The sequence below is a fragment of the Maniola hyperantus genome, chromosome 11 (genome assembly GCF_902806685.2).
Source record: "Maniola hyperantus chromosome 11, iAphHyp1.2, whole genome shotgun sequence".
NCBI classification, from domain to species: domain Eukaryota; kingdom Metazoa; phylum Arthropoda; class Insecta; order Lepidoptera; family Nymphalidae; genus Maniola; species Maniola hyperantus.
In genome coordinates this window covers 5,902,507-5,923,938 of record NC_048546.1, presented here as the reverse complement: position 1 = coordinate 5,923,938, position 21,432 = coordinate 5,902,507, and the positions used below count along the sequence as shown (strand labels likewise).

The window sequence follows — 21,432 nt, the reverse complement described above, 5'->3', positions numbered from 1 at the left end:
CAGGTTGTAATTCGTGTAGGTACATTGATTATGAGGTAGTAGCTTTATTATTACCTTCCGTTCTCTTTCGAAGAAACAACAGTGTCCGGTAATAAAAGAACTATTGTGCCTCCTGCTGCGCTTAAAGCAGCTATCGTCGCCATCGGTAAGTGAAGGTTTAATTTGGCCTGTAAAAGAAAATTGAAAATAATTAGGTTCACTTTTCTTACTTGAACAAAATAAAACGAATGAATGGAAAAATGTTGGACACCAAGAAACGGAAAAATAAACACAATACAAATAATTAGGAAGTACTTACAAATTACTATATTATTATTGGCTTAAAACATAGCGCCTAATATTCTTGTAAAGCAATTTAGACATTTAATACTTTGTCTCTTGCAAAAAACTCTTTAAAGACTTAAAATCATAGACGAAAATTTAAATCTATTTCATTCAGAGTAAGACTTACCAAATCCCATAAATAGGGTATGCATATTAGCGCAAATCCTGATGCAATCTGGCTGGCTCCAACACCAAGGTTTCTTATTATGGTTGGATATAACTCCGCAGTAAATATTGGTAACATCATATTCGTCATTGCAATCGAAAACTTTCCCACCATAAGACATGCTATCATCACCCACTCATCGTTGAATGACATAGATAAGAGCTCACTTGCTACACAAGCGACTCCACATAAAATCATTGAAGTAAAGATTGGCAGTCGTCTACCAGCTTTAAACAATATAGGAATGCTTAACGCAATCGCCGGCACTTCTACTAAAGCGAGTATGATCGACGTCATGTGCAAATCGCCTATATTGAATTTCCCAATATTCAAGACGAGACCATAATATGCAATGGTCATTGAAAACCAAGCCATGAACAAACAAAATGTTCTCTTCATCAAATATCCTTTGAACAGCATTAAAACATTAGGCTCTTCTTTCCTGGTCTCTGGTTTGTATAGTGTTAACATTTTGTCCAAATCAACTGTATTTCCCTTGTTGTTAAACTTTGCTGCCTTTTCTAATATAACTTTGGCTTCCTGTGTTCTTCCAACGCTTAATAACCATCTTGGAGATTCGGGCAAAACAAACCTGAAATGATTACAGAATCAAATGTTATATCTTAGTCCTTAATAGCCAACAAATCTATAAGAATCTTACTAATATTAGCAATAATTTTCTGACTGTTCTTTACCTATAAGTACGTTCGTGCATCGTTCATCCGAATGAGTTGAAATTTTATACACCGTTTTTGTTATATTTGCGTGAAAGTTTTTGATAATAGCTATCACAATAGCTGGTGTAAGAGTTGAAATTGAAAGAGGCATTGCAACTCATAGCAATAGTATTAAATAAATTAATTTGTATAAATAATTAAATTGCAAATTTACCATAACGCGATCAGGAAACACCCTGGTACTGATAATGAGAGTTGAACATCCCTCCAATTTGGCATGATCATTGAGAGCAATGAAACAATGACATAAGCCAGAGGTAGAGGGAAGAAATTGCAAACTCCTGCAATTGTCACCCAAGGACCGCCAACCAGCTCCACAGAGAGGACGAAAGCCGCGTACACCACGGAGACCGAAACTAATCCCATGAAGAGTCTCACCACAATATATTGCAAGTAAGTCTGCACTAGGAGGGACAATATGGCTAGTGCGCTTTGGGCGATCATCATGCCCATGAGTATTCTTTTACGGCCAAATCTGTAACAATAATAAATTCATAATTAAATCATCGATACATAATGAAAAAAAAAGGTTGAAGTCCATCACTGACTGACTTATCAACGCTTAGACCATATCCTTGGATTGGAATCATATCCTAGTTAGCTGTAATTTTGCGCAGAGGTTCCCTTAGTAAGGTGGACAAGGTATGAGGCCAGATTTTTCGAAATTCCCACGGAACAGCGAATAAAGAGGACCAAGACACACGGCCAGTTTCTCTACCAAGTTCTATTCATATTTGCACCAAGTGAAGTTGAGGACCGTCCGTCGGTCGCTACCACGGATGAGTGGAATAAGCGCTAAGCTGTGTGCTACTAGTAAGTAAAAACATGTCTCAGTGTTAGGTTGGTTTAATTATAGAAAATGAATAGAAAATGATTTAGTTTAGAACTTTAATTAAGTTTAATTAAAATTAATTTAATTAAAAAAGATATCTTACTTGTCCGATATCCATCCACCAATAACTCCACCAACGCCAACACCAACTAGAAATAGTACTTCACCCAATACAGTGAGATTGGCTTGGTCACAAACGAGATTCCATTCCGAAATTATGGTGTCCCCAACTTCGGACCGGTCATAATCCCATTCTGTACACTTCTGGAAGGAGTCTAAGATAGGAGCCGTGTTGTTTATAATACTTTCCGCAGTTATTCCAGCGGGAAGCACGCGAACATAGCACGCATCTATTGGTTGGCTGTAATTAATCCAGTCATCTAATGGTAGACTAGACAAATTATTGGGTCTTCGACACCAAAAGTTTGTCATTTTTGCCTGAAAGAAATAAGAGTCAGTTAAATTCAAAGTTCTATGAATTGAAGTGATAACCATAGCAGAGATAGCCTAGTGGTTGAGACGTCGGTCTCCGAATCAAAATGTCCGAGGGTCGATCCAGGGCTTAGGTATGTTCGTTTTAAGCAATTAAATATGATTTGCTTTACCGGTGAAAGAAAACATCATAAGAAAATCTCCATGTCTAGAGTTGTCCCTTATGTTCTCAAAAGACTATTACGTAGTACTATGGCCAAGCCCTTCTCATTCTGAGAGGAGACCCGTACATATATCATCACTAGCTTATGCTCGCGACTTCGTCCGCGTGGACTACACAAATTTCAAACCCCTATTTCACCCCCTTAGGGATTGAATTTTCGAAAATCCTTTCTTAGCGGATGCCTACGTCATAATAGCTATCTGCATGCCAAATTTCAGCCCGGTCCGTCCAGTAGTTTGAGCTGTGCGTTGATAGATCAGTCAGTCAGTCGGTCAGTCAATCAGTCAGTCAGTCATTCAGTCAGTCACCTTTTCCTTTTATATATTTAGATGATCTGATTTCTGATTTGACCACGTAAATAAACTTCAAGCATACCTAGTTTTCTCCATCGCCAGTTAAGTGACTGCGTTTTCTTATGAGGTATATGTGCCTATGGTAAGCGACCATGTCTGAATCCATTTCTTATCACTGGCAACACGCACTGTTCGAAGACTTGGTCTTTAAGAACTGAGGAATTTCCTTTTATAATTAATGGAAGGAAAATTAAGATCGGAGAACCAAGTGAGTGTTCTTTTCCAACCAATACTCAGTTTTTGAAGTTTTCAAACAGTGCGTGTTGGCAGTGATGGCAAATGGATACGAGACTTGTTCGCAAACTATGGGCCTCATAAGAATGAGGTTTAAGAGCCTCCTAATGAGGATTGATGCAGCTGTGATAGCCTAGTGATTAAGACATCTGCCTCCTAAGCGGAGGTTTGGGGGTCGATCCCGGGCACCCACCTCTAATTTTTCAGAGTTATGTGCGCCTTAAGTAATTAAATATCACTTGTTTTAACGGTGAAGGAAAACATCGTGAGGAAACCTGCTCACCTGAGAGTTCTCCATAATATTCTTCAAAGGTGTGTGAAGTCTGGCTATCCGCACTTGCCTAGCGTGGTAGACTATGGCCAACCCCTTTCTGAGAGGAGACCCGTGCTCTGTAGTGAGCCGGTAATGGGTTGTTCATGATGATGATGATGAATGAGGATTAAAAGAGTGATAATTAGGTCTTACCGTAAATGTAGGTAAATAAATGTGGAAAGTGCACGGGAAAGAGAACAACGATAAGAGGAAGGTCATCAGCAGCTGCCACCGGCCGTAGTTGCCGATGATGGCTGACACCACGTCTCCTTGCTCATTGTCTTCGATTGGCTCTTGGTGCTTTTCTTTGCTCAACCCTTGATTTGGGATTACTGGAACAAAAACAATATTAAACAGTTAAAAACATCTCTCTTGTATCTACAGAAATAGTAAAGAAGGGTACCTAGGTAATAAATTTTAATGAGCCGATTTTGATTGCGTATCGTCACAGGCTTATTATTATGGTATGACAAAAAAAGACTTCAAGAAAATAAAACTTGGGTCAAAAAGTATAATAAGTCTATGGTCAAAATATATCGAATTTGGTAAATGCCTGTGAGTTCGTTCCTTTAGACTTAGGTTTATAGGGTTCCGTACCTCAAAAGGGAAAAAGGAAAATATGTCTGTCTGTCAAGAAACCCGTGGACCTAGAATAATAAAATTTGGCAGGCAGGTAGGTCTTATAGCACACGTAAAGAGAAAAATCCGAAAACCGTGAATTTGTGGTCGGAAAAATTAAAATGTGTCCATGAACAAATAATTTTCAACTTTCAAAGTAAGATTTTGATACTATACCAAATAGGGTATCATATAAAAGGTACATCCTAAAACAGATTTTTATTTATCGATTTTTATGCATAATAGTTTTGATTTATTGCAAAACGTCGAAAAAATACGACTGTAGTACGGGACACTCGGTGCGCGAGTCTGACTTGTTTTTTCGTGTCGTGTCGTGAAAATGCCGTGGCAACTCTTAGATTTTCCGGAATAAAAAGTAACCTATGTAACTCTCCAGGTCTTCATCTATACCCATGCAAAAAATCACGTCAATCCGTTGCACCGTTGCGACGTGATTGAAGGACAAACCAACAAACCAATCTTTCTAGTTCTATTTGCATTGGCCCTAAAGAATATTAAACCCATACGTACAATACAATAAAATATTATTTACTACAGAACCTTGGAACAACTTTATATCATATGTAATTTTAATGTGTACCTATGCCGGTAGGTAACTCTAGATCTATATAATGTATTTTAGGTACTAAATTGGAGCTGCCTAGGTATTGATTACTGTAGCTAAGTATACCTAGCAGTAATTTGAGTTAAAACTTATAAACTGTAGGTACGTGTCTTACGAACACACCTGCTCAATTTACGGAACAAAACATAATACCAATTAATAGTAAAGTTTTAAATGTTATTTATCAAACTTGATCTGGGTAGGTGTGTGAAATGTAATTAAACACTAAAGGCTAATAAAGTGTCAAAGAAAAAAAGTTATTAATAAAAATAAGACAGACAGGTAACTGAGAGCAAAAAGTGCAAAATAGCAATATCTTCATAACATATCCGGGTTTCCACTAGCACTATAATTATGTTTCTCCAATACATTGCTACGTGTGTTACTTAACAATTAAGTATCTACCTACCAACTTATTTTGCTTTAAAATATTCTATTATTTTAAAAAGATTATTCCGCGAATCTACTGTTTTTTAGGGTTCCGTACCTCAAAAGGAAAAACGGAACCCTTATAGGATCACTTTGTTGTCTGTCTGTCTGTCAAGAAACCTACAGGGTACTTCCCATTGACCTAGAATCATGCAATTTGGCAGGTAGGTAGATCTTATAGCTGACATTTGGGAAAAAATCTGAAAACCGTGAATTTAGGGTTAGATCACACAAAAAATATTAAATTGTGGTCATGAACTAATAATCAGTATTTTCAGAGATAACTATATCAAGTATCATATGAAAGGTCTTCACTTGTACATTCTAAAACAGATTTTTATTTATTTTTATGCATCATAGTTTTTGAATTATCGTGCTAAATGTCGAAAAAATACGACTTACTACAGTCGGAACCCTCATTGCGCGAGCCTGACTCGCACTTGGCCGGTTTTTTTCGTCTATATTATATTCTCTAATTTTAACGTACCTACCTACTAGAATTAATTACTAACTAGGTAGATCAGAACTGTTATCTTATGTGTAAATCTATACTGTAGGTGTGTGTGTGTGTGTGTGTGTGTGTGTGTGTGTGTGTACTCATGGTTTTAGTGTTTTTAATTATTTAAAAGTATGTAGGTACCTGCCTACAAACCTCAAAGGATTAGAATTAGATCAGCATCCGTCCTCAGATGATATTTTGTAATAATAAGTGAGAGGTATTATAGTGCCTCGGCTTGTGACATCCTAGTGGTTAGGACGTCCGACTTTTAATCGGAGGATGGGGGTTCGATCCCGGGCACGCACCTCTAACTTTTCGGGGTTATGTGCGTTTTAAGTAATTAAATATCACTTGCTTTAACGGTGAAGCAAAACAAAACATCGTGAGGAAATCTGCATGCCTGAGAGTTCTCCATAATGTTTTCAAAGGTGAGTGAAGACTACCAACCCGCACATGGCCAGCGTGGTAGACTATGGCGAAAACCCTTCTCACTCTGAGAGGAGACCCGTACCTATTCTGTAATTAGCCGGCGATGGGTTTATCATGATGATGATTATAGTGCCTCTGCCTATATTCTGCCGCCAAAAGTTTATGTACTTTCTAGATTAGATAGCCTATATCCGTCTCCGGGATGCAAGCTGTCTCTACCCGACAATACCTGTCGTTTTAAAATAATTGACATGTAGGTAGGTACGTAATGTGACTTAGTTTTTAGGGTTCCGTACCTTAAAAGGAAAAACGGAACCCTTATTGGATCACTTTGTTGTCTGTCTGTCTGTCTGTCAAGAAACCTACAGGGTACTTCCCGTTGACCTAGAATCATGAAATTTGGCAGGAAGGTGGGTCTTATAGCTGGCTTTAGGAGAAAAATCTGAAAACCGTGAATTTAGGGTTAAATCACTCAAAAAAAATTAAATTGTGGTCATGAACTAATAATTAGTATTTTCAATATTCGAAGTAAAATAACTATATCAAGTGGGCTATCATATGAAAGGGCTTTACTTGTGCATTCTAAAACAGATTTTTATTTATTTTTATGCATCATAGTTTTTGAATTATCGTGCAAAATGTCTTATTTAGTAATCAAAAAATGATGTTCCCAGACCCACAATATTTTTAAAAGACCTATTCAGCAACCCCCCACACTATGGGGTAGACAAAAAAAAAGATCATCCCCACTTTACATGTAGCTAGGGGAGCTACCCTAAAAAAAAAAATATTTATCAAAATTTTATTTCACCGCTTTGTCGGCGTGATTAATATTTATACCCATGCCAAATTACAGATTTCTAGCACTAATAGTCTCTGAGATTAACCGAGGACGGACGGACGGACAGACAGACAGACGGACGGACATGGCGAAACTATAAGGGTTCCTTGTTTACTACGGAACCCTAAAAATGTTAGTTGTTTTTGTTTACTCCAGCTCAACTTCTAATCGTAACGTAGGTAATATTATATCCTAGTGACACCCTTCTGGAATCTTCATTGACACTATTAATAGCTACTTCTAATTAAGCACAATTTACAGTTTATAAACTGCAGGAAGCTCAATTGCTATATCATGTCATGCAATAAATGGCGAATCAGTTCTAATCAATCGAACGCTTTAGGCTGGGCGCACATAGGCCACTATTGCGTGAGTGATATCTACTTTTCAGCAGCTAGACCACGATAGACTCTCGGGTAACCAAGCGGAAGCTTATCTCTACCAATATTATAAATGCGAAATTGTGTTTGTTTGTTGGTTTATTGGTTTGTTCTTCAATTACGTTGCAACGGAGCATAGGATCGACGTGATATTTTGCATGGAATGTGGTAAAGAGCTTGAAAGTGTCATTTTTATCAGTGAAAATCAAAGAGCTCCCACGGGATTTTTAAAACCTAAATCCACGCGATTCCCGCATCGTGGGATGATAAACATATAAAAAGAAAACTCCTGACTCAATCACTGACTGACTCATCAACGCCAAGCCCAACCCCTTGAACTCATCAAGCTGAAATTTGACACAGATGTTCAACCGGATTTTTTGAAATTCTTACGAGAGCAAAGCCGAAGGCTGCACTAAGTTTGCAGAAATGTTGCTAAGGAATACTATAGGAAGTATCAATAACTTCATTGTCTGCATAAGACGTCAAAGAAAAGAACAATTTTTAGACGCAGTTAAAGCGGCTACATGCTTACGTATTACTGATTTTAGGTTTTTAAAATCCCGTGGGAACTCTGTTTTTCTGGTATAAAAAATAGCCTATGTCCTTCCCCGGGATGCAAGCTATCTCTGTACCTAGTACCTACCAAACTTCATCAAAATCGGTTAAATAGATGAGCCGTGAAAAGCTAGCAGGCAGACAGACAGACAGATAGACACACTCTTGCAAGTTTGGTATGTATGTGCGGCCAACCTCAGAATGGCACTTTTTGTTATGTCATAGCGAGTTCGCGCGCGCGAGGCAATCTTGTAAAGGACACGCGCGCCTTGGTAATGATCTCTAATACAATGTTAACGAACCGCGAGTAAACCTTGCGATTCGAAGATCAAAAGATAAGCTTCAAATCAAAGTCAAAGTCAAAATCAAATTGTAAAGTTTAAGTAGGTACGTTGACAGGTGAAGAATTACTAGCTGGGAAAGCAGAATTTGCTGTGAATTAAGAGACTTTCTATTATATTGTCATTGTGCTTCGAAAAATACCATATGGGAATTAAATGGTTATAAATATAAGAGTTGAACTAATGCTAGTGCTAATTAAACGATTATGTTAATTGGAAGGATCTGGCAGTCCATCGTACCTACCATTGAGAATGTAATCTACTCTTTCATAAATCTACATGCGATTTGATACACGCGATTTCATCTGCGTGGATTTAGGTATTCTTTGATTTTCCGGTACAAAAAGTAGCCTATGTCCGTCCCTGGAATGCAGGCTATCTCTGTTATAAACGTCAAAATCGGTTACACGGATGGGCCGTGAAAAACTAGCAGACAGACAAACAGATAGATTTCGCATTTATAATATTAGTATTAGTATGGATGTAAGAGGCCACGACCCTCCGCAATGAGTAACTGCAGTTTTCGCCTGTCTATCTTACTAGGTCAAAGGGAAAATGGTGGTCTAGCAGAAGTTGTAATCAATTAAATAGACATTTCCGTGCGTCTGGTATATCCGGTACTTAATCGAGGTTTAGTTGCGGTTCGTTAACATTGCACTGAAGGTCATCAACTCATTACCATGGCACGCGTGGTCCTTTCCTTATGTAGGTGAATTATGCATATCGCTACATCCATATTTAATATTATAAATGCGAAAGTGTTATTTTTACGGCCCATACTTTTAACCGACTTTGATGAAATTTGGTACAGTACGCTGCAGAAAATAACGTACATCAACCTTTAGAAAGAGATACCGGTTTCGTTGAGTGTTGGCTCTGTTATTGAGACCGACAAAACGTCACATAGGTATGAGTGACAGAGACAACGCTTTACAAAGCATCCTGTCTGATAGTTTTTTACGGCCCATACTTTTAACCGACTTTGATGAAATTTGGTACAGTACGCTGCAGAAAATAACGTACATCAACCTTTAGAAAGAGATACCGGTTTCGTTGAGTGTTGGCTCTGTTATTGAGACCGACAAAACGTCACATAGGTATGAGTGACAGAGACAACGCTTTACAAAGCATCCTAGAGACTGACATAGGCTTGATTTTAGCCCTGCAAATCAAAGAGTTCCCACGGGATTTCTAAAACACCTTAAACCACTTTGTTGTACGTGACGGATTTTTAGTTTAAGAACATGATATAAAATGACAACGATTATAATCATGGTTACACACAGATCACCGGCTATACTTATTGTCGTAGTTTTGGTTAACATTGACCTGCTTTCTATAGTTCTATAATCGACGTTATTCTAAAGATTGAAGATTGCATAAGATAACAGTTTTTCTTATTTGTTTGATATTGTAATACAAGTCAAGGTTAATAAAGTGCATTAGAAAACAACCATTTCAGATTTATATTAAAACTAGCTGACCCGCCCCGGCTTCGCTCGGGTGGAATTTAGAAAATAGAGGTGGGGGTTGAATTTCCAAAAATCCTGGAACACGTATTTCTTCATTTGTGACCGAAAACCCAAATACCATTTTTCATGCAAATAATTTGAAAAATGACGTACTTTCGTACAAACTTTCATCCCCTATTTAACCCACTTAGGGGTAGAATTTCGAAAAATCCTTTCTTAGTGGATACCTACTCTTTACAAAGAACACACCCTCAATAATTCATGTCTCTAAGACCAGCGGTTAAGGCTGTGCGTTGATATATATGTCAGTCAGTCAGTCAGGACTTTGAATTTTATATATACAGATTATATTTATATATACAGATATATATTTTATATATTTTTTTATATCTAAGTGAATACCTATATGTGAGTTTATCAGGCCGTTATGGTTGAAAGAGTTTGCTTGAAAATTGTAAAAACATGTCGGTACTTTTTATTAGAGTCAAATTAATTCGATTTTTGATTCAAATTTTTGTTATAGGTTTCTAGCTGCGTTACAATCAATGCTGGGCATCGTGACCTCTTCCATTAATCACATAATGTGAGGTGTCTCTTGGGATTATAATGCCCCGCAGATCCTTCCACATAGTACAAGTCGACTTCGACTCATAGTAGGTAGTTCTTTTTCGACTCATAGGATAACGATAGGGCTAACGTTCCTATCAGAATTATCATACAGTAACCAAGATGGCAAATAAAATCCTCAATTTAAAAAAAACATTTTGAAACAAACTTTAATGTAAGCCATGTATTAAACGAATAATGGAAGAGAAATCCAACGAGCCCAAATACAACGGAGTTAGGATGAGAAGTTGAGGAGTTCCTATGCTACCTTCCGCCTCCATCATGAGACCACCTCCATGGTATAATAATGCATTGTCATCGAAGTTATATAATATTGTGTGTTCCAGCTTTCAGCTCAATTGGTTGGGGGAACTGGTCTAAAATTCAGTTGCAGGATTTGACCACATACAAATACGGCAAGTTAAATAAAAGCAATTGTAACAAAAAATATTTGAACGGTTTAACTTTTTACACGCATAATAGTATTCGAATTTTCAACCACTTGAATGAAACTATCACGGCTCAATGACAAGCAATTAATTTGCATTCATCGTCCCTAAGCGAATTTCCGTTAGTTAATTTTGTTAGCAAAAAATATTTCTCCGATTGAAATGTTACGCTTCAATATTCAGTAGCCCAGAGGCCGTAGTTTACTGTTCAACATCTTCAAGTTAATTATTATCGTGACATGTGTGTTGATGTAAATATTTCAATTTGTATGGACGGCCAAACTCCGTGCTTTGGCATCTATCTACATACAATTCCAGGCATAGAAGTTTTGATCGTGCCAGGCTTCTAGCATTATCCGAAAAGGAATCTGGGTATTGGCTGCATGCCTTGCCATCAAAAAATCTCGGCACACTTTTAGATAACGAAAGTTTTCGTGTGGCTCTAGGTCTCAGATTGGGAACACCACTGTGCCATCAGCACAGATGTCCGTGTGGAAAAGAGGTTGATAAATTTGGAATCCACGGACTCTCTTGCCAAAGGAGCTCTGGTAGGCTGTTTAGGCATGGCTCTCTTAACGATACAATTAAAAGAGCTCTTGCCACCATAAATATTCCTGCGCTCATTGAGCCGGCAGGGATTAGTCGGGATGATGGCAAGAGACCTGATGGATTGACGCTGGTTCCCTGGGAACGGGGACGGGCGCTAATGTGGGACGCAACTTGCGTTGACACATTGGCCCCGTGTCATATTAGGAAGACAGCATCAAGACCGGGAGCCGCAGCAGAAACAGCTGAAAACGGCAAGCGGCGCAAGTATGCCTCTCTTATAGAGAGTTACATTTTTGTGCCGTTTGCCGTGGAGACCCTGGGGCCATGGAGTCTTAGTGCTAAAATTTTTTACGAAAATTTTAGCACTAAGACTCCAATTTTTTACGTAATTAGATAAGGCTAGCTTTAAGTTTTATTGTAATAATAAAAAAAAGAAAAGACACAAACACAGTTTTGACTATCATCATAATAATATATGTATTAATGTATTATTTTATTAATATTGTGTAAAATTTAAATAAATAGCAAACATTGTATATTTTTTTAAGTAGGTACTTAAAGTACCTACCTACGTAAAGTTTTCGTAGTAATTTTTTAAGTTTTTAAGTATATTGATGCACTATCCCGTAGGTTAATGAGACTGTTTTTGCGAATATTTCAATTGTTAATTTACAGCAATGACGATTTTTTTCGATTAGTATTCAAAGGAGGACCAAACTATTTTGTATGGAGATGAAACTTCTCTAAAACCCTGAGGCTTGTGATAACCCCTCTAAATGACCCTTTAAATTGGCTTCACGGGTCCACGCAGTACCTAACTAAGTATGAATTCATAGAGCGGTAATATTACACCTTTTGACTCATCTTCCCGTTTAAGTGGTCTTACGTTGCTGTTGTTCTGCATAAATTAATTTATTTTTTATTGATAACCAGTTTACGCTTGACTGTTCACGCCTGGTACTTTTAAATGATTGCAGTCTATGATATTATTATATCTGCCTCCTCTGTCGTATTCCTCATTGCTGTAGGTCGTGCCCCCTTCCGTTAGGGTCGGAACGCACGAGCAGTTAAGTGACTGTCGGGCGCGCGGGCGGTCAAATACCTAGCCCTGCCTCGATTTAGCATACAAAACTGTACGCCAAAGTTCTTTAACTTCATCATCACTACCCATATTATTATAAATGCGAAAGTGTGTTTGTTTGTTGGTTTGTCCTTATCACGCCGCAGAGTATCAACGGATTGACCTGATTTTTAGATGGATATAGTTGAAGACCTGGAGAGTGTCATAGGCTACTTTTATCCCGGACAATCAAAGGGTTCCCACAGTATTTTTAAAAATCTGAACCCACAGTAACCCAATACTTCATTATTATCAAGTCCGGCCGGCCGGTATTTAAGTATTTACTGTGGCTAATTCCGTTGTACACAATCTCTAAACTAAACTAAAATGGCACGTCTAAATCTATTGCTATCCCTTTCATAATGTTGCTTGCGGAAAAGGATAGCACTAGATTTAGACCTGTTAATTTAGTTTAGTTTAGAAATTGTGTACAAGAGAATCGGCCCCATTGTCTAGTAGTTTTAACTTTTAAACAATCTAACTAATAAAGGTGCGAAATGGAGACCGAAGAATATATCAATATAAGAATATCTCTTATCGAGAGTTACATTTTTGTTCCGTTTGCCGTGGAGACCCTGGGGCCATGGAGTCTTAGTGCAAAATTTTTTTTACGAGACATTTCACCGCGATTAATAGCCTCATCTGGTGACAGAAGGGCTGGTTAATTTTTCGCGCAACGGATCATCCTGGCTGTCCAGCGCGGAAATGCAGCCAGTATTTTTGGCACCATTATTGGAATTATTTGTATAGTAATTAGATAAGAATAGCTTTAAGTTTTATTGTAATATTTTCATTAAAAAATAGCAATAATATTATGACGTGCCTAGGTAGCCTTTATGCAAGAGTTTATTATCATTACATACATTTACATCTCGACCTGGTTGCGTCCTATAAATGCCTCTACCAGTCGCTTAGTCGGAAAAATACATAATATCAAAGAGTACGCCATCGGAAGGGAAGGGTAAAGGCACTCCAGGTCCAAGGCCGCGATAAGCAGAGGGATGCAGGTTTAACCCCTGCCCGTTCCGCAACTTTTGATATGTGAGTAAGTATTAAAAATTTATTTCAGATTGAAAAGGTATTTCTTGAATAACTTTGACGTTATTGAGAAATATTTTTAAAAACACTGCCTTCGAGAAGTTTTCATGAAGGCCATAAGTAAAGAATGACTGGGGCCTATTTTGAAAACATGCACATAGGTAGGTAATTATAGTTTAAAATAAAATATATTTTACCAAGTAATATAAATTTCCTGTTCCTCATTTAATTTAAAAGTTACTTTACACTTTTTTTTTTTACAAAAACACAACTTTACTATAAATTAAACTCGTTTGTTTACATATGTGAAATATGTATAAGTATTTATCTTACATAATAAATCTATGTTAACCATAAAATTACTTTTACACCATCCTTACGTTGAATATCGTTTGTTGCACGTCACAAAGACAAGGTCTATTTTAGCTTATAGATTAACTCACATTTATAAAAATCTGAGCCTTAGAGAAATTTTGATTTACTTGAAGTGAAGTGTTGTCGAAAATTTCGTGAAGTCGTAGTCAGAATCGATTTAGCTTTCTGATGACGGTTTAATCATAGTTAACAGAAACATTTCCCTACTGTTTTATAAAACTTCCATTTTAGGTGAGCCCGCTTCTATAGGTAGGTACGTCGTCATAGAAAGTCAAGACTTGTCATCAAACAAAAAAAGTATGGGTAGGTACATAAAGTCGGTTTAGTTTTTTTAAAAATTCTATTATTCTTATATTAAGTGGATGATAGTTTGCGTGGCGCGTAGCGTGGGGGACGCCTCCGGAAGAACGCCTCAATGAAATTGATTCCTACTCGGTCACTGTTCTGGTTACTCTACTTACAAGTGTTAACGAATAAACGTAGAATAGAATAGAATAAATTTTTATTCAAATGAACTTTTACAAATGCTTTTAAATTATCAAATAATAAAAATCACTGGTTTAGAATGCCGTTCCTACCGAGAAGAACCAGCAAGTACTTTGACTTTGACTTTGCTTTGCTGGAGCGAGTCAAATCCACGCTTTGTTATCACCTACATAATCTTCCATATATTATTTATTCTATAGCATATTATAATATGCTATACTTATGCTACGTTTCCTTCAGTAAATGTACCTACCTACCAACCTTCGCCTTGCGTCTCCTCTTTTGGTTTTAAATATGAGGTCGTCTTCAGTTATTGCTTGTAGTACATTATAAAGGGAACCTATGGGTAAAATTTCCGCTTTCTAGGTCGAAAGATTTAGGCTTGGCAATGATGAGTCAGTCAGTGAGTGAGTTACGAGTTACGACTATTCTTTTTATAGGTATTTAGATGTTTAAAAAAACGAACCTACACTGATTTTACAAATGGTTGAAAACTAGACAGTTTACCTATGCACTGATTACGAGTGATTAGGTGTAAGGGCGTTTGTGCACTCATTCGTATTCTATTCGTATCCGTGATTCTTCGAAGTAGCCGTCATACAAATACGTACATTCGATTCGTATTTTTTGGATGGATCCGTGAAATCACGGATGAGTGTACAAACGCCCTAATCCGATGTTTAACAACAAGTCAAATCCGTATCTTTTAATCCAACGTCAAATCACGCGCTTAGTATGCGAGCTTCTATGGAATACTGTCATGTGACGTCACAATGATTTGACGTGATCTTTTAGTTTAATCGATAATTTAAAACAGTCATTGGGGCTAATTCCTTTGTACACAATCTCTAAACTAAACTAAAATGGCACGTCTAAATCTATTGCTATCCCTTTCATAATGTTGCTTGCGGAAAAGGATAGCACTAGATTTAGACCTGTTAATTTAGTTTAGTTTAGAGATTGTGTACAAGAGAATCGGCCCCAATGGCCCCGATTCTCTAGTCTCTCTCTAAACTAAATTTAGAGTATCTGCATCCTTTTCTTTTTACTAATGCTAAAAAAGGAACGGAACATGACTTTCACATTTAAAGACTGTAAATTTTAGTGCACAATACAAATTTAAACAGTAGGTTCGCAGTGCTTGCTAAAATCACGGGTTTTACCATCTAAAAATTAAATTTAGAAATGTCAAACTGCTTCTGTCCTTTTCATATTACAATAGTAAGAAGAGGGTGCGAATACTCTAAAATTAGGTTGTGCTTAGAATCGGTGCCAGTGATAAGTTAAAACTAACAAAGGACGTGGATTTTACGTATTTTGGAAGACCCTCTATTTAATAATCACTGAGAAGTAATTTATTTTGACATAGGTAAATAAATACCGTATTATTGTGAGTTAATAAGTTCCGTCTTCCATCCAAAAAGTTTTAAGCAGATCCTTAGTTTTATACGAGACCACCAAGAAGTAAAGATGGGCGTTATTGGCTATTTACGGCAACGGTTAATCAACAGTTACTTAGTTTCAATACCGATATTGTTAACCGTTGCCGAATATCGGTATCAGAGTTGTGTTTCAACTAATTTAATATGCGCAACGCGCAGCGGTTTCCGTAGTAGTAACTAAGCTAGCTGCCGTATCAATACCGTCTGTATAGCTAGCGCGCGCATATTCACTAAAATAAAACCAATTTTACTTTCATGAATATCGTGAAGTAATCACAACCTTAAGTTCATAGCAGTAAAGTTTAATTTGATCATTGACATAGGTCAAACTATAGTGGACGCCTGCACGAATAGTTTGCCACAGTCCAGTTAACCAAAAACATTTCATGAAGATTGATAAACCAAAGAGGACCTTATCTCTATTACTCTAAGGCTAACTGTATTTAGAATGATAGATCAAAGTGTAATGGTAATCAAAGTGTAGTGTTTGTATAGTTAAGCCTTAGCGTAATAGAGATAAGGTCGGCTTTGGTTTACCAAGTTCTTAGTTACTAAGCCGGTAGCCAATAACCGCTCTTTCTCAGCTTTCAGTGAAAGAAAGAAAGAGAAGGCATAATTATTGCGTTTCTAGTTACCAAAAAACCAAACAATGCATTGTCAGTTGCCAGTTGCCAGTTGGCAGTGTTGCGTTGTCAGGTGGTTCGTCATAACCACCGTTGCTAGCTACGACAATAACGCTACGGTACGCTATAGGCACGGCAGCGGTTTTCAGTTAAGTTAAGCTATAGCGGACACATGTCTACCAAGAAGGCATAAAATATTTATATATACAAGATAATAAATATCAATAAAATTAAGTAGTTCATCAAATAAATAAATTATGTGTGAACATCGGAGAAAGATAAATAAATATAGCTATTTACTTACATAAATAGATAGTACATATGTACAAACATACAATTGGGTAAAATAATTGATAACCTCCATTTGAAAGTCGGTTATTTATAATAGAAAATTAAGTGTATATTTAAGTAATTGCGAAGAAACTAATAATAGACGTCAATGACCTATGATCTTGCAACGTAAAAAATTTAAGGATAATCGTATGTATATAAAAATATACTTGCAATAAAAATCATCATTTCAAAACAACGAATTAGTTGGTATAACGTGTAGTACAAAATAAGTTCTCACGCACCATTTTAACTTTATGTGTCAACTGTAATGTCAAAAGTGCGATTTAGTCTTTATTTAAAGGTATGATTCCGAACGCAGCAGCACTTCTGCGTGCAGCGTGGTTCGGAATCATACCTTTAAAGGTGAACCGTGTATTTGACATGCCAGTTTACACATAGAGTTAAAATTGCCGCGTGAGAATTCATTTTGTACGGACTATATCTATAGCTATTATATTTATTTAGACAAGCAATAAATGCCTGCTTAAACTACAGAAGTCGCTGTCATTGTCAATTCAATATCAATTTCTGTAAAATAATTTAAAATTGGCTTGCATCAAGTGTTTTATACTTACATCAGTGCAAGTGCCTTGTAAATAACTTGCCAAATATATATGTATACCACTATACCTACATTTGTAGGTATCTATAATTTTTAATACGACAATTAATTTGAAAATCCAAAAAAACACTGTTGCGTCATAGTTTAATTTCTGTCGGCAGGCCCCACTGACTGGTAATTTTTGAAATTAAATCTCACAGTTGATTCACCCTGTTTTTCCAACCAGATTCAACCCAAAACTTTTCAGCCTTGCCTTTCAGACAATAGATATTATCTAACATAATAATATAACAGAAACTTCAAAGTCATGAGACAATGTAGATAATTGAGATACTGCAATGGTGACAGAAACTTCTGAGTTCTGACCCTGCCCCCAAATGTTTAATTATAATCATATCCCACGTGCATTCATTGTTCCATACCTAATCTGTTTTATAGATTACTAGCTGATGCCCACGACTGCGTCCGCGTGGATTAATGGTTTTTAAAAATCCCGAAGGAACTCCTTGATTTTCCTGCTAAAAAGTCTAAGCTTTTGTCCGTCCCCGGGATGTAAGCTAACTCTGCACCAAAATTCATCAAAATCAGTTAAAACAGATAAGCTTTCAGACAGACACACAGACACACTTACTCATTTATAATATTAGTATGGATGAAGAGAAAATCATTTTAATACGCAGAACGATTTATTAATTTTATCTCGTCTTATTTTGTCCTGCACGAGCTGGGTCAAGTATATAAGACGACAATGTACGCAGGTCTAGGCCGATTTTAATAAAATAATAACACTTATGCATATTGATCATTCGTAGCCAGTAAATGAGGGAGGAGTGGGTAAATGGCAGTACCTATTGGTTACCTATTTTATTCACTTGACATATTTTGAGAAAAATCTTGAACATTTGCGAGCGAAGGAGGCAAGTATTGCTTAGCTATTATAAAACGGATTTTCAGCTAACCAGCTTCTTAATTGAAATAGTGAAATAGGTACCTTAATTTTTAAAGTTCTGTATCTGCAGATAATAAAGTAACCTTTTACTTCTGCATAAAATAAATAATGGTGTTCTTCATAACCACTTGCTATGCTTGACGGTAGAGTTTTAGAAAGGTCATACGGCATACCTATGTCTATTCTTAGTCAAATTAACTCCTTACCGTTTTTTAAGAAGGTAAGTAGGTACGTACATATTGTTTTTAGTTTTATATTAATACAGTCATGTATTACCACGTAGTTTATAATAAAAAAAAATAGGTAGGTACAGGTAGGTAATTCTATGAAGAATACCCTTGAATAAGTCACTAATAAACTTGAAGAATATGAGATTTTACTTTGAAAGGGATATCAAAACCGAAAATCTCGGAATATTTTTATGATCTTATGCAGATATATATTTAAAAAGTCAAGGCTTACATTTGTTTTATGAAACAATATAAACAGTAAAAAATATACATTGTTACTTGTTATGTAAATTTAAAAAAATTCAATTAGATGCAGTATACCAAAAATATTATTATGTTGTGTTAATGTTTATTGAAATTGTTGTATTTCGTTAAACATATCTAAACTAGGTACCTATAGCAGATAAGTTGAGATCTACGACTTCGTTCTTGTGGATTAACATTTAAAAATCTCGTAGGAACTTTTTAATTTTTATCCTATAGAATATTGGCCAACGTGCTGGACTATGGCTAAAACCGTTCTCATTCTTAAAGGAGTCCGGTTTCAGTAGTGGGCCGACGATGGGTTAATGACGATGACCCATAATATTTAGTTATCAGTTGTAGATTTTCTAATATTCTTAATATGTGCATAAAAAAAACATTAGCTATCTGTGTCCGTTATAGACTTTGAAACCATCCAAGCAATGTGCTCTAAGACGGTTTCATAAGAAGGGCAATAATGCGACGATGGTTCTAGACCAATAAAGAATGCATTAAGCAATTTTTTTCGCGTACTAACTAGCACACGTGTTTATTATTAGCTAAATAATACCAATTTAATTTTTATAAAATGGATCATTGCAAAATGTAATTATAGAGCGATATAAAATAATTAGAGCGAAGAATATTTATTTATTTATTAAAATCTAAATACACAATACACAAAGCTACAAGGTTTTGTTTGATGGGGTATAGGTATCAGAATATAATATGTAGGTACGTTGTACGGTATAAGTAGTTACGTTGAATTGAATTCGCTTAAAATTGTTGCCATTACCAGATGAAGCGTATACGTATGCTGACACGCAGGCAGATCAGTGCAGGGCAGATCAGATTTTGTGATGCATGAATGTACAGCCTGCGTACCAGGCCCTTACTGCGTAAATACCTATGCTACGCTACGGCGGGCGGGCGGGCGGCATTTGCGACGCAGACACGATGACGTGTCTGTACGCTTAGTACGAGATTTGATGTCTCATCAACGTTGATAGTATTCGAGTGTCGAAACACTTTCACGTTATAGTAAACTGGATCTTAACCGCCTTGTTTTAAAGGCCAAGTTTGTCACGTCTACAGCCAGCGCTCCACGCGGAATTAAAATCAGTGGCATTGAACTTTGTACTTCAATTCAAGTCTCTTTAGGTCCATTTTACTTTAACGTTATTTTGTTTCGACTTTCGAATTCTAGCACCGTTGGCACGGTAATATTACCTATCTATAATATTACCGTTGGTGAGATGTAAAATCTTATACTAGGCGTACTGTGCTGCTCTGCGTCGCGTTGTAGTGCCCGCACAGATTACGTCAACTCAGAAACGTCTATTCTAATTTCTAAGAACTGGAACACTCGGCTGCGTCGCAGCATACGCTTGTTGCCTTAGATGCCTCAACTGCCCTGCACTGCAAAATCTGTACTGTGCTGTGCTATGCCAGCAGCGTGTACGCTTAGCCTAAAAAAATAGTAGTAAAAAAAGTCTGAAAAAAATAGTACCAATACAAAATAATAACATGCAAATTGAGGATTATTTCAATTTCATTAATCCTTTACTGTTTTCATCTAGCTACAAGGCGAAGGTTGGTCCCCTATATCATTCAATTGACGTTTGATAAATAAATTCGTTATCATTCCGCTCTTCTTTTTTTAAATTTATTTTTAACTAGCTGATGCCCGCGACTTCGTTCGCGTGGATTTAGGTTTTTTAAAAATCCTGTGGGAACTTTGATTTTCCGGGATAAAAAGTAGCTCTCCAGGTAATCCGTTGCTCTGTTGCGACGTGATTGAAGGACAAACCAACAAACAAACACACTTTTGCATATTTTATAATATGGGTAGTGATGTTGTCTTTTGCGCAATTAGCGGAAAAGAAGAATTTGGATTTGATGTCACAGAAATGACTGCGGAAAATATTATTGCCCGGTGAAATTTTGCAGTGTGAATTAATCCTGAGTCGACAACTACTTCTTAGGTACGTCTTATAGCTGAGTCGTATGTGGAAGGATCCAATGATAATATTATGATGAATGGAAAGAGGTTAAGACCCTCAGCAATGAGAAATACGTCAAGAGAGAGAGAGAGAGAGAGAAATGCTACACTAGGCTTCTTACTTATCATTTACTGTTTATGGATCAGTCAATAACACCGATTCAGCGTCCAAGCTATCTATCTCATGGGCATAGGTTACTGCGCGATAAATAAATTATGCCGGTTACTTTAAAGATAAAACGGTATTAGACTGAGATTATGAAGGTTATCTGTAGTAAGGCAAAAAAATAATAACTTTGCAGTAAATATTTTATACTAGATGATGCTCGCGACTTCGTCAATGTGGTTTTAATAAATCCCGTGGGAAGTAAGTGATTTACGGGGATAAAAAGTAGCCTATGTCCTTCCCCGGGATGTATGCTAACTCTGTACCAAATTTCATCAAAATCTGTTGAACTATTGGGTCGTGAAAAGCTGGCAGACAGATAGACAGTCACACTTTCGCATTTATAATATTAGTATGGATAATGACAGTTCAACTATATATTATATAGTACTATCCCGGAAAATTAAAGAGTTCCCACGGGATTTTTTTTAAAACCTAAATCCACGCGGACGA

At 36.7% G+C, this 21,432-nt stretch overlaps 1 protein-coding gene across 2 annotated transcripts in view; it reads right to left on the bottom strand.

Moving 5' to 3' along the window:
• LOC117986258 (organic cation transporter protein-like) overlaps nt 1-21,432 on the bottom strand; it is a 65,844-nt gene that overhangs the window by 3,773 nt on the left and 40,639 nt on the right. For both annotated transcript variants that reach the window (XM_069501833.1, XM_034973093.2), the window contains exons 2-6: nt 3,768-3,946; nt 2,163-2,497; nt 1,382-1,702; nt 452-1,082; nt 55-167 (exon numbers count right to left, since the gene is read on the bottom strand). In XM_069501833.1, coding sequence (XP_069357934.1) covers nt 55-167; nt 452-1,082; nt 1,382-1,702; nt 2,163-2,497; nt 3,768-3,946 — 1,579 coding nt within the window. The remainder of the gene's footprint in view (nt 1-54; nt 168-451; nt 1,083-1,381; nt 1,703-2,162; nt 2,498-3,767; nt 3,947-21,432) is intronic.